General features: G+C 47.1%; 1 protein-coding gene across 3 annotated transcripts in view; it reads left to right on the top strand.

The window, feature by feature from the left end:
* MDGA2 (MAM domain containing glycosylphosphatidylinositol anchor 2) overlaps positions 1-14825 on the top strand; it is a 918945-nt gene that overhangs the window by 816898 nt on the left and 87222 nt on the right. For all 3 annotated transcript variants that reach the window (XM_088455291.1, XM_088455288.1, XM_088455287.1), the window contains one exon: positions 12380-12528. In XM_088455291.1, the coding sequence (XP_088311417.1) occupies positions 12380-12528 (149 nt within the window). The remainder of the gene's footprint in view (positions 1-12379; positions 12529-14825) is intronic.

The raw sequence follows: 14825 nt of genomic DNA, 5'->3' as shown, positions 1-14825 counted from the left end.
AACCAGCAGCTCTCTTTACTATTGAACTACTGCAAGTTTTTAGTGATCTCCCAACCTTTCCTGTACATGGGACACTGTAGCCGCAGGTGGGATAGCGGAACAGTGCACGAAAAGCGGGACTGTCCTGCCAAATTTGGTAAAGTTAGGAGCTATGCCATACTTGGGGCAAACGATTATATGTAAAGGGTATAACTGTGCTAATTAGTGTGAGGAGAGCAACTATACAAAGTACTTCACTCCCATACTACTGTCTCCAGAAGCATCTGTACTAACTCTTCTTGGTGAGCCTATCATGGCTGATACACATCGTGAATAGCATGCGGGAGCACCAGACTTATTAAGCTGGCAGGAATAGTACTAATCCGCTAAATGACTTGGCCTTTTATGTGCAGTGGCTTCAAACTATAGCAGCCGCCAAGAGTAGATTGCTGGGACATGACACAGATGAGTATGATACTGTATCTGGTGGTGTCCGCTGTATAAACCAAAAAGTAAAAGGAGGAGCTGACATTTTTCCGTAGGGGGGGGGCAAGTGTGGGAGGTATGTACATATCCATGTCTAGTCTTAACATTCTGCTGTTCCTAATAGTATGCTGTACAGGTGCTGTACAGGGTTGTCCATGGGGCCCAGGTACTGTGTGAGCGTGGCTTAATCTGGAAGGCGTGACCACGTCCCCTCCCCCCAAAATAAATGTATAATAGCACTGCAAAGTACCCCTCAGGCTCTCGCCGGGCCCTCCCAAAAAGCCCGAGCCCGGATAATTAGAACCTGCTCCCTCATCCCCTCTGATGCTGTGATATAATAGCCAACTATATTTGTTTTAAATGTATATAACTTCATTTTCATCCATAGTTTCATTTTTATAGTTTTACTCACAGCAGACTAAATCGGTGCAGAGATTTATTCAATTGGTCCAAACGAAACCTGTGCTGAACGAACACGTTACACTTTATAGGTTGCGCAGATGCTTTTAAAGTAGAGAGATGTGAGAGGTTCCTTAGGGTTCCCTTTGTGCCTGTGTGCATTGGAGGTCTCCATAGACCGACGAGGGAATGAGAGAGAGAGAGGAAATCTTTCCATCTTACTTCAGCATCACCACTTCCGAGCGGATCAAACTGTGCGTTAGCCTGCTTGTCAGAAATCACACTCGCAGTTGAGCGCTGCAGGCCGTTATACCATGCTAAATAAGGACATGTTTTCTGAAGAAAGCTATTTTCCCTTTCATCTGCAGTTTAATTCAGATATTCAGAGTAACTGAAGGTTAAGCACAGCTATAAATACTTTCTCATTATGCTAAGATAGTTCACAGGAGATGGTTAGTGACATTCTTTTAAATAAGTCTTTATTATATTTTGAAAGCAAACATCAATTAAAAAAAAAAAAACAATGGATAAAACTGAACAGAATCAGGCGGTGCACAATACTGGATAAAACACAATTATAGCACAGAGCCACAAGACCGATTGAGCCGCACTGACTCTGGAATGCACTGGGCGTTCCTGGGCTGTGACTGGGAGGTGGCTATGGAGACGCACTGAGATATTCCGTCTGATTGGAGAGTTATGGGGGTCTCGCGGCATGTCGCAGGAGTGGTTGCGGACTCAGACGCCTAATCGTGTGCATTGGAGGCCATATTCTGATGAAGATATTTCTCCTAGCATGGGGATCCTGCACCTAGCCTTGTGATCTGGCACCTATGATGGGGATCCTGCACATAGCATCGGGATCCTGCACTTATTTTTGGGATCCTGCACTTAAAATGGGGAGCTTGCACCTAGCATTGGGATCCTGCACATGTCATGGTGATCTAGCACCTACAGTAGCATGGGGATCCTGCGCTTAGCATGGGGTTCTTGCACCTAGTATGGGGAACCTGCACCTAGCATGGGGATCCTGTGCTTAGCATGGGGATCTTGCACTTAGCTTGGGGATCATGCACCTAGCACTGGGATCCTGCACTTGGGCAGCACAGACGGTGTAATGGTTAGCATTACTTCCTCAAAACACTGAGGTTGTGGGTTCAATTCCCACTACGGCCCTAACTGTGTGGAGTTTGTATATTCTTCCTGTGCTTGCATGGGTTCCCCCTGGGTACTCCGGTTTCCCCCCCCCCCACACTCCAAAAATATACTGATAGGCTAATTGGCCCCAACAAAAAAAATTAACCCTAGTGTGTAAGTATGTGGTAGGGAATATAGGGCCTAATTCAGAGCTGAACGCTCTGACCAGAGCGCTCGCTCTGAATCAGGGCCGTCCCAGCTAAATTTGGAGCGGACTCCTGGCCGCTCGCATAGCTGTGGGTGACCACCCACAGCTTATGCGAGCGGCCAAAAAGATGGGCTTGCGACGAGACCCTGCGGTAGGGTTTCGCTTCTGCAAGCCCAGGAGTGATTTTGGCTCTATCAGCCAAAATCACTCCCACTGACATCATTACTGATGTCAGTGGGGCCGGACTCAGACGGTAGGCGTTCCCATGGGAACGCCTCCGTCTGGCAGTCACGCCCCCGGAACGCCCACCAAAGGGGGCGTGCTGTCAATCAACATCGACAGCACGACGGAGAGCCTGTCGCTATCCGGGTCTCGCGCATGCGCACGACGGAGCTCCCTCCATCGTGCGCATGCGCAGTGGGGCATCATCGACCCGTTTGCGAGCGTCCTTTGCTCGCGAACGGGTCTGAATGACCCCCATAGGCCCTGATTCAGAGGTGCTCACTATTTGCAAGCGTTCAATCTGAATCAGGACGAGACAGTTATTTTTAGTTTTGGCCTCCAGGCCACTTGCAAAGCTGTGGGTGACCACCCACAGCTAGTGCGAGCGGCCTGGCGATGGTCGCGATTATCTCCACCATCGGCATTGCGAGGAGACCCTAAGGTATTGTCTCTAAGGTATTGGACTTCGGGAACGCCTCCGTTTGTGCAGCCACCCCCCCTTCCCGCCTACAAAACGGGGCGAGCTGTCGATTAACATCGACAGCCGCCCCGTCTTGTAGTGAGCCCCAGAGCGACGTGCGCAGGGGCCAAACATCGACCCGCTTGCGAGCGCTATGCACTCACGAGCAGGTCTGAATCAGGCCCATAGAGTGTAAGCTCCACTGTGAATGGCCAAATATTCTCTGTAAAGCGCTATATAAATAACTGGGAAAATAAATAAATAAATAAAATATCATGGGGATCCAGCACTTAGCATGGGGCTTGTGCAAGTCCCGATGGTGCTTCCGATAGTTGTGACTGCAGACACACAAAGTGGGCATCCCAGCCCTTGTGCATTCATCGCCTGATTCAAAGATGGATGGATTTGCAGAGCCGCACATCTCAGGCGCAGAAGGAGGTGTCAGACACCTTATTGCTGCATTTGTGATCACAGCACTGTGACCGATGTCGCAGGCTGGGATCACCATCGCGACCATGGTGATGATTTCTCCATTGGTCAGACTGCAGCCTGGCCAGGCGCTGGTCACTTAATAGGCCGGAAATCTACGGCCACTGACGCAGACCATGGCCTCATCCCTCCTAGGAAATGGGAATGGTGACCAGGCACGCTCCCTCTCCGCCCCCCAAATGCTGCAGCATGTCAGTCATTTAGGATTTAGGAGAAGAAAGGTGGGGAGGATTTGGCTGCCTGTGTATTATGGTGATCAGACATCCTGCTACAACTACAGTGATAGGCTTCGAGCAGGGCGTATATCTACATCCTGGGGAGGATTACAAAGGAGAAAAGTGCAGGGGTCTCTAGGAACAGAGCGGGGTGAGATCAAGAGGTCTCGGACAATGTCCCAGTGGCTAATAATACCCACAAAAATATGCACTTTTAGGATATGTTGCTTCTATATCTAACCCAGAGGGTAGAAAAAAGAGTCTTCAATTGGCCTCTGGTGAGCGGCCCAATAATTATAATCACCGGGAAGTTTCTGCTTCCGTATTTATATCGAGTTGTTTTTTAAGTGATTAAACTTAAGTTAATTCTGGGATTTGTATTTTTTTTGCTATTCCAAATAAATTCAAACATTTTGGAATTTTTAAAAAATTAGACCTTCACTGGGAACATTTGGAAGTAGTAGAGGCATTTGGAGAGTATGTTAATTTTTTATTACAATTGTCAATGGTTATTCACCTGTGGTAATTAATTATCAATGGTGAGGCTATGCCCATGCAGGCACAAAGCTGAGTCGTCATTCATCATCGATGATCAGCCATCAATGTTTTATCATCAGTGGCATCCCCTTGATGCTGAAAATACTCACCATCGCTTCATAACTTTGATGGTTGCCAACCTGTCACATGCAGCTCTGTCCTCACTAACACATCACATATCCTGATATACTCTGTGCTGCTGGGAGACTCTGCTCTTTCCACTATAACTCTCAGTCTGTGGCTTCCTGCTATCTCTATTCCCCTCCTCACATCATGTCACTGCCCCTGTCATATGTACTGTAGGTGTGGTCTAACTATTACATTACTCAACTCCTGGTATACACTGTGCTGTTGTGGACACTGGGCCTGATTCAGACCAGGACGCTAAGTTGCGCTTGCTCACTCTGAGCGATGGTCGTCCATCTGCGCATGCGTATAAGTCACAGTGCACGTGTGCAAACTAGAACGAGTGATCTGATTGTGCGCGCTCGCCCTGAAAAGACTGCCCAGTGGAATGAGTGACAGCGCCGTTTGTGGGTGGTAACAGGGGAAGGTGCTTGTGAACGGGGGAGTGGTGATGCGAACGCAGGTGTGTCTGACCGTCAGAAGGGAGTTTAATGGGTGTGCATAAATAGCAAAGTAGCGTCATTGAACATGTGACCTGGATGATTTTTCCATGAACTGCTCGCACTGCTAGCGGGAGGCTAGGTCTACCTTAAGTGCTGCTCCAATGGCTCCTGATGGTCCCGATTAGCCCTACATTTCCCAGAGATGACGTTTGTTGTGAGTGGCAAGGGGGCATCTTTAAACACTTGCGAACGCAATAAGCCCTCGCCCGCTAAGACATAGAGGCGTCCTTGCACCACAAAGAGCGAGTGCATGTTTTGCATAGATGGCCCCTTTTTGAGAGCGAGCGGCCGCAAGTACCGTCCAGGTCTGAATCAGGCCCACTGCTCCTACCACTATAACTCTCAGCCTGTATCTTCCTGCTACATCTATTCCCCTCATGTCACTGTCCCTGTCATATGTACTGTAGCTCTGCTCTCACTAACACATTACTCATCTCCTGATATATTCTGTGCTGCGGGGGGACCCTGCTCCTCCCACTATATAACTCTCAGTCTGTGGCTTCTTACTGCCACTAATCCCCTCCTCACATCATATCACTGCACTTGTCATCTGTAGCCCTGTCCTCACTAACACATCACTCATCTCCTGATATACTCTGTGCTGCTGGGGGACACTGCTTCTCCCACAATATAACTCTCAGTCTGTGGCTTCCTGCTGCCTCCATTCTCCTCCTCACATCATGTCACTGCCGCTGTCACATGCAGCCCTATCTTTACTAACACTTCACTCATTTCCTGACATACTCTGTGCTGCTGGGGGACCCTGCTCCTCCCACTATATAACTCTCAGTCTGTGGCTTCCTGCTGCCTCCATTATCCTCCTCACATCATGCCACTGTCCCTGTCACATGCAGCCCTATCTTTACTAACACTTCACTCATTTCCTGACATACTCTGTGCTGCTGGGGGACCCTGCTCCTCCCACTATATAACTCTCAGTCTGTGGCTTCCTGCTGCCTCCATTATCCTTCTCACATAATTTTGCTGCCCCTGTCACATATACTGTAGCTCTGTCCTTACTAACACATTACTCATCTCCTGATATACTGTACACTGTTTTGCTAGGGACCCCTCTCCTTCAATTATACATCTCTCACATCTGTGGCCTCCTACTGCCAGCAATCCTCTCCTCACACCATGTCACTGCACTTGTCATCTGTAGCCCTGTACTTACTAACGGAATCGGTATGAAATACCGCCAGCTGCATGGCGGTTCGATTCCCGGCAGCGCCAGCCCGACAGATGGACAGATCCTGGCAGCGGCATCCCGATCGTCCTAAGGTAAGTATATACTAACCTAACTCCCCTAACCCTCCTTAGGGGTGCCTAACCCTAACCTCCCCCCCAAGTGCCTAACCCTAATCCCCCCTGTAAGTGCCTAACCCTAACCCCCCCTCCCCCTAGCCTACCCCTAACCCTACCGGGGGGGTGCCTAACCCTAAGTCCCCCCTGGGTGCGCTAAACCTAACCCCCCCCTGCTCGCGGCGACCGGCATCCCTTCGATCGGGATGCCGGGCGCCTGGCTCCCGGCGTCGGGAAAATGACAGACGTCTAGATATAGACGCCTGTATTTTAACCCACGCTGGGATAAAGCAATCGGGAAGCCGGCTGTCGGCATCCCCTTACCAACACATCGCTCATCTCCTGATATACTCTGTGCTGCTGGGGGCAGGGCTGGCAACAGAAATTTCGGGGCCCGGTACACTGATGTCTCCGGGGGCTCTAGCTTCTCATCGTCACCCCGATCCCGTACATCCCTCCCCTGCATGTGTGATATGTGAACCATGAGAATGTTAACTGAAAGATATATAAGCCTTTACATAAAGTAAAAATATACTATGACTTACATCTCTTGCAAGGTCTTCCTTATGACAGTACTGTGGATGCCTCAGGGTTAGGAGGAATGGTGTCAGCAGCCAGCCATTCTCAGTCCTCAGCCCCTCATCACAATCCTCAGCCCAGAAGCCCGACATCACCTTCTTCCATCCCCAGCCCCCATCACCTTCCTCTGACCCCAGCCCGTGTGACCATCTGTCCCCAGCCCCCATCACCTTCCTCTGACCCCAGCCCGTGTGACCTGTCCCCAGCTCCCATCACTTTCCGCTGCCCCCCAGCCTGTCACCTTCTGCCCCCAGCACCTTCATCTGCCCCTATCCCCCATCAACTTCCTCTGCCCGCAGTCTGTGTCACCCTCTGTCCCCAGCACCTTCCTCTGTCCTCAGCTCCCATCACCTTCCTCTGCTAAGAGCCTGTGTCATCTTCTGCCCCAGCCTATCACCTTCTGCCCCCAGCACCTTCCTCTGTCCCCAGCCCCCATCACCTTACTCTGCCCCTAGACTGTGTCACCTTCTGCCCCCAGCATCTTCCTCTGTCCCCAGCCCCCATCACCTTCCTCTGCCCCCAGCCTGTGTCATCTTCTGCCCCCAGCCTGTGTCATCTTCTGCCCCAGCCTGTCACCTTCTGCCCCCAGCACCTTCCTCTGTCCCCAGCCCCCATCACCTTCCTCTGCCCCCTGACTGTGTCACCTTCTGCCCCCAGCACCTTCCTCTCTCCCCAGCCCTCATCACCTTATTCTGCACCCAGTCTGTGTCACCGTCTGCCCCGAGCACCTCCTTATGCAACCAGCCCCTTTACCTTCTTCCCCAGCTCCCATCCTGTTCTCCTGCACACCGCCCCTGTTCCTCTAACGTCCCATATCCCCTCCAAAATGCAGCCTGCCAGGCGGGCAGAGATGTGCGGCGACGGGACCTATGACGTCATGCTGCCATCTTGCTCATAAGGTCTGACTGCACAGCGGTCAGCAAGCCCCGGGTCGGGCTGCAGCTTAGCCACCGGGAAGAGCCCAGCGCTGCCAGGGCCAGGCTACAAGGGACGGACCAGGGGCTGGGTGGCGGAGACTATGGGTCCCAGTGGTCGTGGTCCGCCGGCTTGAACAGTGAGTCAGCTGACCTTTTTTTGTGCCCGTCCAGCCTTCTGGCCCCTCTGGACCCCGAGGCCTGGAACGGGTGTACCCTTAGTTCCCCCCCCATCACCGGGCCTACCTGGGGGACCCTGCACCTCCTGCTATATAACTCTGTCTTCGGCTTCATGCTTATCACATTCCTCTCCTCACATCATGACACTACCCCAAATGAAATGCAGCACTGTCCTCAATCACAGGATTTAACGAGATCTGCTTTTTTCAGGATTACCAACTAATTTGCTTGTATGCTATGTTCTGCTGCTAGTATTCTAATATAATTTACTATGTTTTGCTCTAATCCCACTAACTTCATAGATACATGTGGAGAAGAACTACATGAAGAATAACAAAATCAACCGTATTAGAATCAAACACACCTTAAAAGCTGGTGCATTACACATGTCCACTATGTCATTATTCTACTAATTACTGCTCATCTCAGTTGTAGTTTTCCTTATAACTGGTGGCCAAGCAATTAGTGCCACTGCACAGTGATCATCGGTTGTAGCATACTGTGATGTGCCTGTATCAGTGAACTGCAGTTGCTCAATTAAAAAAAGCTTGTTGGTGTCTTTTGCTAACCAAAGGTGCTGTCCAATTGCTGAAAACCACTGTTCAATTGCTGACACTAACTATTAAAATAGACTGGTTCCTATGGAAGATGCAAATAGAAAATAGACTCACTCTATTTAATTAAAATATGTATTTTGCATGATAATTAATTATCATATTGTAGATATTTTTTTTTTTAAAGTGGATACTACGGGATACTATAATTACTATAGTGCGGGTTTTTAGAAGTGGAGATGTTGCCAATAGCAACCAATACACATTCTACTTATCAATTATATAGCACCTTCTAGAAGATAATAGCTAGAATCTGATTGGTTGCTATGGACAACAACTCTACTTCTAAAAACCTGCAGTTTAGTAAATATACCCCCTACTGTACATGTGACAATGATTGACAAAGTAAGGTGTCAGTGCCAGGTGTACTCGTAAACTGAAGTTGAAAAATGTAATACACGCAGACTGTGTGACTACGATAAGCAACAAAATATAGTAGACAGCGCTAGTAATGCTGTATAGCTAATAAATGTATACTGTATATATAGTTATTATACATCTCAGTCAGTTACTAACTCATATAAAATATGTTTTTATGTATTTATTCATCATTCACCATGCAGTAAATATAACAATAATGCAAAAGCTACAAAAAAAATTATATAAACAACTGAAGTATTATAAGAATGTGTAATATATAAAAGTCTTGTATAATATTGATTGCATCTCAGTTGTTAGTTGTTTAGATTAGTGGTTCCAGCCCATTGTCACAGAAATGTATGTTGGTCAAATGCAGATTTCATAGTTCCTGGTAAAATAATCCTTAGGAAATTCTTGATATCACTTTCAGTTAATTTTTTTTAACTGATTTTTAAATGTATTAGTAGCATAGCAGTCGCCTGAATCAGAGCTCTGTTGTTCTTATGTCAGGTATATTGCAGTTGTGTGAAATTCATAGTCTGACTACTGTTTGCAGCATTCTACAGTCAGCTCACTATATTTTCATATGTCCTTCTTGAAACCTCCGAATTTCTTCCACTGACGCGTTTCTCCACAATACCTGGTTACACCAGAAGTGATTACTCAAACATATCTCTTAGTGCCTTGAAGGTTGTGTTTTGTGATTATGTAAAAACCTGGTAACTGCATTGGGTGTCATCATCAGTCATTAATCTTAAAACTAATGTGACTCTGAAGTGTGGTGTGGCGTTTGAACACTGGGCCTGATTCAGACCCGCTTGCAAGCACATTGCGCTCGCAAGCGGGTCGATGGTGGCCCAGTGCGCAGGCGCGAGCCCCGGAGTGAGCGCAAAAAGATCGCCTAATTTTGTAGACGTGGCAGAGGGGTGGCTTCACAAACGGAGGCGTTCCCATGCGAACACCTGCCGTTTGTGGGCGGCCCCACAAACGGCAGAGCCATAAGCTCTCTAGGGCTTGCAGCCACAAGGCCCTACTACAAGGGTCTCGTCGCAAGCCCGATTGTCGCGATGGTCTTGACCATCGTGACCATCATCCTGGTCGCTCGCATAAGCTGTGGGTGGTAACCCACTGCTATGCGAGTGGCCAAGAGGCCGCAACTAAAAAACCAAGTGCCCTCCCTGATTCAGAGTGAGCGCTTGCTTTTTGCGAGCGCCTCTGAATCAGGGCCACTGTACCCCTCCCCTCCCCCTCAAGACTATCATTCATCCATGGATCCTTTGAGTCAAGAAAGGCTGCCAAATTCTTGGGGATCTATAGATGTAAAGTTTCACGTTTCCCATGTGCAGCTCTTCTTTGCTGAGCATCATAGGGATGGTTGTCATGGAAGCGTGATTGTGGCTGCAACTGTGGAGGGCATAGGCTGTGATTGAGGTTTACCCGGATCATTCAGATGAGGCTTTAGCCTTTTAGGATTATTAAAAGCTAAGGTCTAACAAGAGTGATACATTTACTTCACAGCCAAGGCCACTTTCCATGTACGGTAGCGTTCATCTTGTTTGCATCTATATGGTGCATTACAAAAGCTTTTAAGTCCAGACTGATCTAGTGATAAGTGAAAGATTCTATTCAAAAGCATTTTCTCATTACATCCTGACTCTCTCTCCCTCTCTCTGAAATTAAAATAGCATTTCACACTAATTTAATGCTACAAGAACTCAATGCTTTTACTCCTCGTGGTACTTAGGGGGAGATTGAATAAAGCTTAGAGAGAGATCAAATTGGAGATAAATAGCACCAACCAATCAGCTCCTAACTGTCAATTTACAGGCTGTGTTTGAAAAATGACAGTTAGGAGCTGATTGGTTGGTGCTATTTTCCCCCAGTTTGATCTCTCTCCAAGCTTTATTAAATCTCCCCCTAAGAGTATTAACCATCTTAAAAGTAAAACAACTATTTCAAGTGATGGATAAAGAGGTGAGAACTAAAGAGGGCCACATTATAGTGTCCAATTAGTGTGTGCATACATACACATCCAGTAAAGGATCCTAAACTCACAAATAACATGCAGACACAGACCATCAACTTTAGTATTTCCCGTCTACAATATGGCAATCTAATCACAAATCAGTGCTACAGTATGTTCTGTCTGTATGCCGTGCTGTCCAGAATTGAGTAGTCATGATCAATGGTGGCTCCTACCCTCTTGGACGAGGGGGGCTGCCCCTGCTACAGTCCGGAGACAGACGGAATTCCGGCCTGCCAGGTTCTGGTCAAAATAAATATGAAAGTAAAGAAAAAAAAATATAACATAAAAAATAGCAGCACTAGGTAAAATCTGCTTACAGTATGTGCCAACAGTTACTATGTTATGCCGGATCTCTTGGCAGTGTAATGTACAGTATGTAGAAATCAACAACATGTTTGGGTCAAGTCTATGGTCTAAAGCCTGTGAATCTTTAGCATGTTCAAACTTCTGCTCACAATGATTAACATTTTGCTAAGATTTATGGGATTGTCATAGTAACCACAGTTACAAGACACTTACAGATGGGCTCTGAAATGTTCCTCTTCTCAGCACACCTTTTAATTGCACCATCACCCACATCCCCTCCTTCCTCGGTCATCACATGACCACTCAGGAGCCTCCTGACTGTCTCTGTCTCTGACTGTCACATTTATCTATCAATCACTTGTATAACGCTGCCATAGGACACAGGGCTTCCCAGAGAATTAAATCATTCACATCAGTCCCTATCCCATTGAGATTTACAGTCTACGGGCCTGATTCAGCAGCAATTGCAACTACATACGCAGATTGGCTCACGCCCTGCGATTATGATCACACATAGGAATCCATTGCAGAGTGAATAACAGGCCGTGAGCGTTTGGGGGTGGTTGGAGAAACGCAGGCATGTCTGTCCATTTGAAGCCCGTTTCCTTAGCGTGCATAAATTAGCCACTGCGATTTCATACGCAGCTTTAGTATTCACTGCGTGCGAGGAGACTTGCAGTAGCTGCGACTGGTCAGACCTGCTGTAGTTGTGCGTGACGGGCTGATGTGCTTCGATGGTACCGATGTATACGCAGGACTGCGAGGTATTACAGATGTGAGAAAGCAGCAGTGGGCGTCTCTATGCTGGCTGAGCTGTGGCAGGCATTAGCATATTTTCGCAGCTGCATTGCGTGCGATTACGCAGCTCCGATCGCAACTGCGACACATACTGAATCGGGCATAAGTTCCCTGTCATACACAAACATTATTAAATATCACATCGCAGAGCAATTTAGAAAAAGACTAAGGGGTCTATTTACTAAGCAGTGTTAGGAGACAGAGTGAAAAGTGATAAGGTGCCAGCCAATCAGCTCCTAACTGTCATCTCACAGGCTGTGTTTGAAAAATGACAGTTGGGAGCTGATTGGCTGGCACCTTATCACTTTTCACTCTGTCTCCTAACACTGCTTAGTAAATAGACTCCAAAGTTACAGGGGACATCCTGGAAAATGAGTTTTGTGTTACAAATATTGATAACAGGGGAATTTGAGCTTTAATTATTATACTGTTATGTTGACGGTACAGTTAAAAAGTTTGAGTCTGCCAAATGCTTAAGTCAGAATGTAGCTAATTATAAATCAACACTGTTATAATAACGTGTGTTCCATTCTATTCAGGGAAGGCTTACCCTCCAGAGTTCTACTATGATACCTACAATCCACTTTGGCAGAGCAAGGCCAGCGTCTACTCCTACAGCTTGCAGTGGACTCAGATGAATCCGGATGCCGTGGACCGGATCGTGGCGTACCGCTTGGGGCTTAAACAGGTGATCGCTTTCGCCAAATAATTCAATTACAATTCGTTTCCTGTGCTCTTTTGTTGTCTTGAAAATGTAAGTTGTGTACGGAACCATTGAAAGGGTAATCATTGCTTGTTACTTGCTAGGAATTGATTTCTTGGTTACGGATGTGCAGCACGGAGTGAAGATACGGAGGCAGGTTTGCAATCCTCAGGCTTTAAAATTGAATTACATTTATAGAAAACCTCTCTCTTGTAATAAAATACAATGAAGACTACATGGCTTATTCTGACAGGTACATTTAGCTAGGAATGAATTATGTTATGCATGTAGATTTGCACTCTTCCCTGCCTGCAGAACAATGGGCATGTCTGCTGTCTTTTAATCTAGAAGCGTACAACGATGGTCCTGTGGTGTTTGATTGCTTTTCGCTTACAATGAAGGCTCGGGATTGAGCGTTGTGCTACAATAAAATATAATACTATAGTTGCCACCCTCTGAATAATAATTCTATAAAAATAACTTTAAGTACAGTGAGCCTGTTGCAGAAGTGGCTGCAAGTTTTGGTGGTAGTCTATCTGTGACTTTATGCCAATGTCACTATTACTGCCTTGCATATGAACGTGCAAGGACTGAGATGCCCACTCTCGGCATCTGTAGACACTGTAAGACGCACCACCTTTAGACGCCACCATTGGTTATACCATTGAAACTTGCCAGCAGTTTCTCCATCCATGTATTGCCCCTTATGCGAGCGGTCAAGCATTTGTGAACGCAACCACTTTCACTGACAAGCCCATAAGACGGGCCATCTCCGTGCTTCAGTCTAGTCACCACCCAGGAATGCCCAGGACTTTTCCAAGACATTTCTGATACAGTGCATCTCAATGGCAACAGCGCCTTTGTGAGTACAATTTGTGTAATGCATGCACCATAGACGTTTTTAGGGATTTTTGTGCACGTGCCAGAGCAGCAGAAAATCGCTCAACTCGGTGATCATCGGCATTGCATACGTCTCTGAATCAGGCTCAGTATGTGAAATGGGCATGAATAGACTGTCCTACTGAAAACGTTCTTATCACGGAGGTATGAAGTTCGGCAGTGTAGTCTTTCAGTTCCACTTGTGCACCACCATTTCTTGGAGTACTATTCTGCACCATGTTTTTTAGCATTCTGCCAAATTTATAGGGCAGGATGTATAGTACTAAAGTGAAAATTAAGCCAAAACTCAGAAAACTGCCATTTTCGGGGTTTTGAATGGGTATTCGCCCTGGGTTCCACATGGTCTAGAACAGGGCTCGACAAATCCCGGGGGCCAGGTCGCCATGGCTACCAGATTTTGCTGCCTGGCTACTAGATTTTGCAGTAAGGGAGGAAGCAGATCCTCATCAGCTCCGGCGGAGATTCGTGCTTATAGTATTGCGGTGTTCATATCATGCACAGGAGTGCATGTGCTGAGTGTCGACTGTGGTAACTGCTGTGCCTCTGTCCGTCCCGGCCTGCACTGACGACTCCTCTCCTTCCTGGCCTGCTCTGTTCCCTGCTGTTTGTCCCAGTCTACGCTGATGCTCCTGTACGTCCCGGCTGTCTACTGTCTCCTATCTCCTATCTCCGGCTTCATAGAGCTCTCCGGTAGTAGGGTATATGCATGGCCAGGGATTGCGGAGCGGCATCAGAGGGATAGTAGTGAGACCATGAGGGGAGGGGGTGGGGGGTTTTGTTGTACTTTCTGGCACCATTATTTTATGTAAAATGTGGTTCGTTATTACTGGAGGGTGGAGCAGGGGAGCTGTGCAGAGCAGTGAGGGGGCCTCCATTTTACTGTATCCATTCAACTGTGACCATTTTGTGGACTAGTATAGTGTGTATAACAGTTGCATAACACACAGAGCTGTGCTCCTCATTCATACCTGTAATATGTTTTTGGGGGGGACTGTGGTCTGTCTCCTACACTTTCCACCTGGCTTCTAGATTTTAGAAACATTTGTCAAGCCCTGGTCTAGAACCACCCCTGTGCATTAATCTTTTACCACACTCAAGGGACAATTTATCAAACCTTCTAAAGGGGACAAATGGAGGTGTTGCCCATAGCAACCTATCAGATATCATATAAGCTATAATTTTATAGAATATACAGGTTGAGTCTCCCATATCCAAATATTCCAAAATACGGTATGTAATATTCTGAAATACAGAATTATTTGAGCGTGACTTTTAAATAATGACACCTTTGCTTTCTGATGGTTCAATGTACACAAATTTTGTTTGATGAACAGGCTATGTGTATAGGGAACATACTGTAAATGCATTCTGTGTTTAGACCT

The sequence above is a fragment of the Taudactylus pleione genome, unplaced genomic scaffold, assembly GCF_031769625.1.
Source record: "Taudactylus pleione unplaced genomic scaffold, aTauple2 ptg000652l, whole genome shotgun sequence".
In the NCBI taxonomy this organism is placed as follows: Eukaryota; Metazoa; Chordata; class Amphibia; order Anura; family Myobatrachidae; genus Taudactylus; species Taudactylus pleione.
This window is presented reverse-complemented; position numbering and strand designations above follow the sequence as displayed.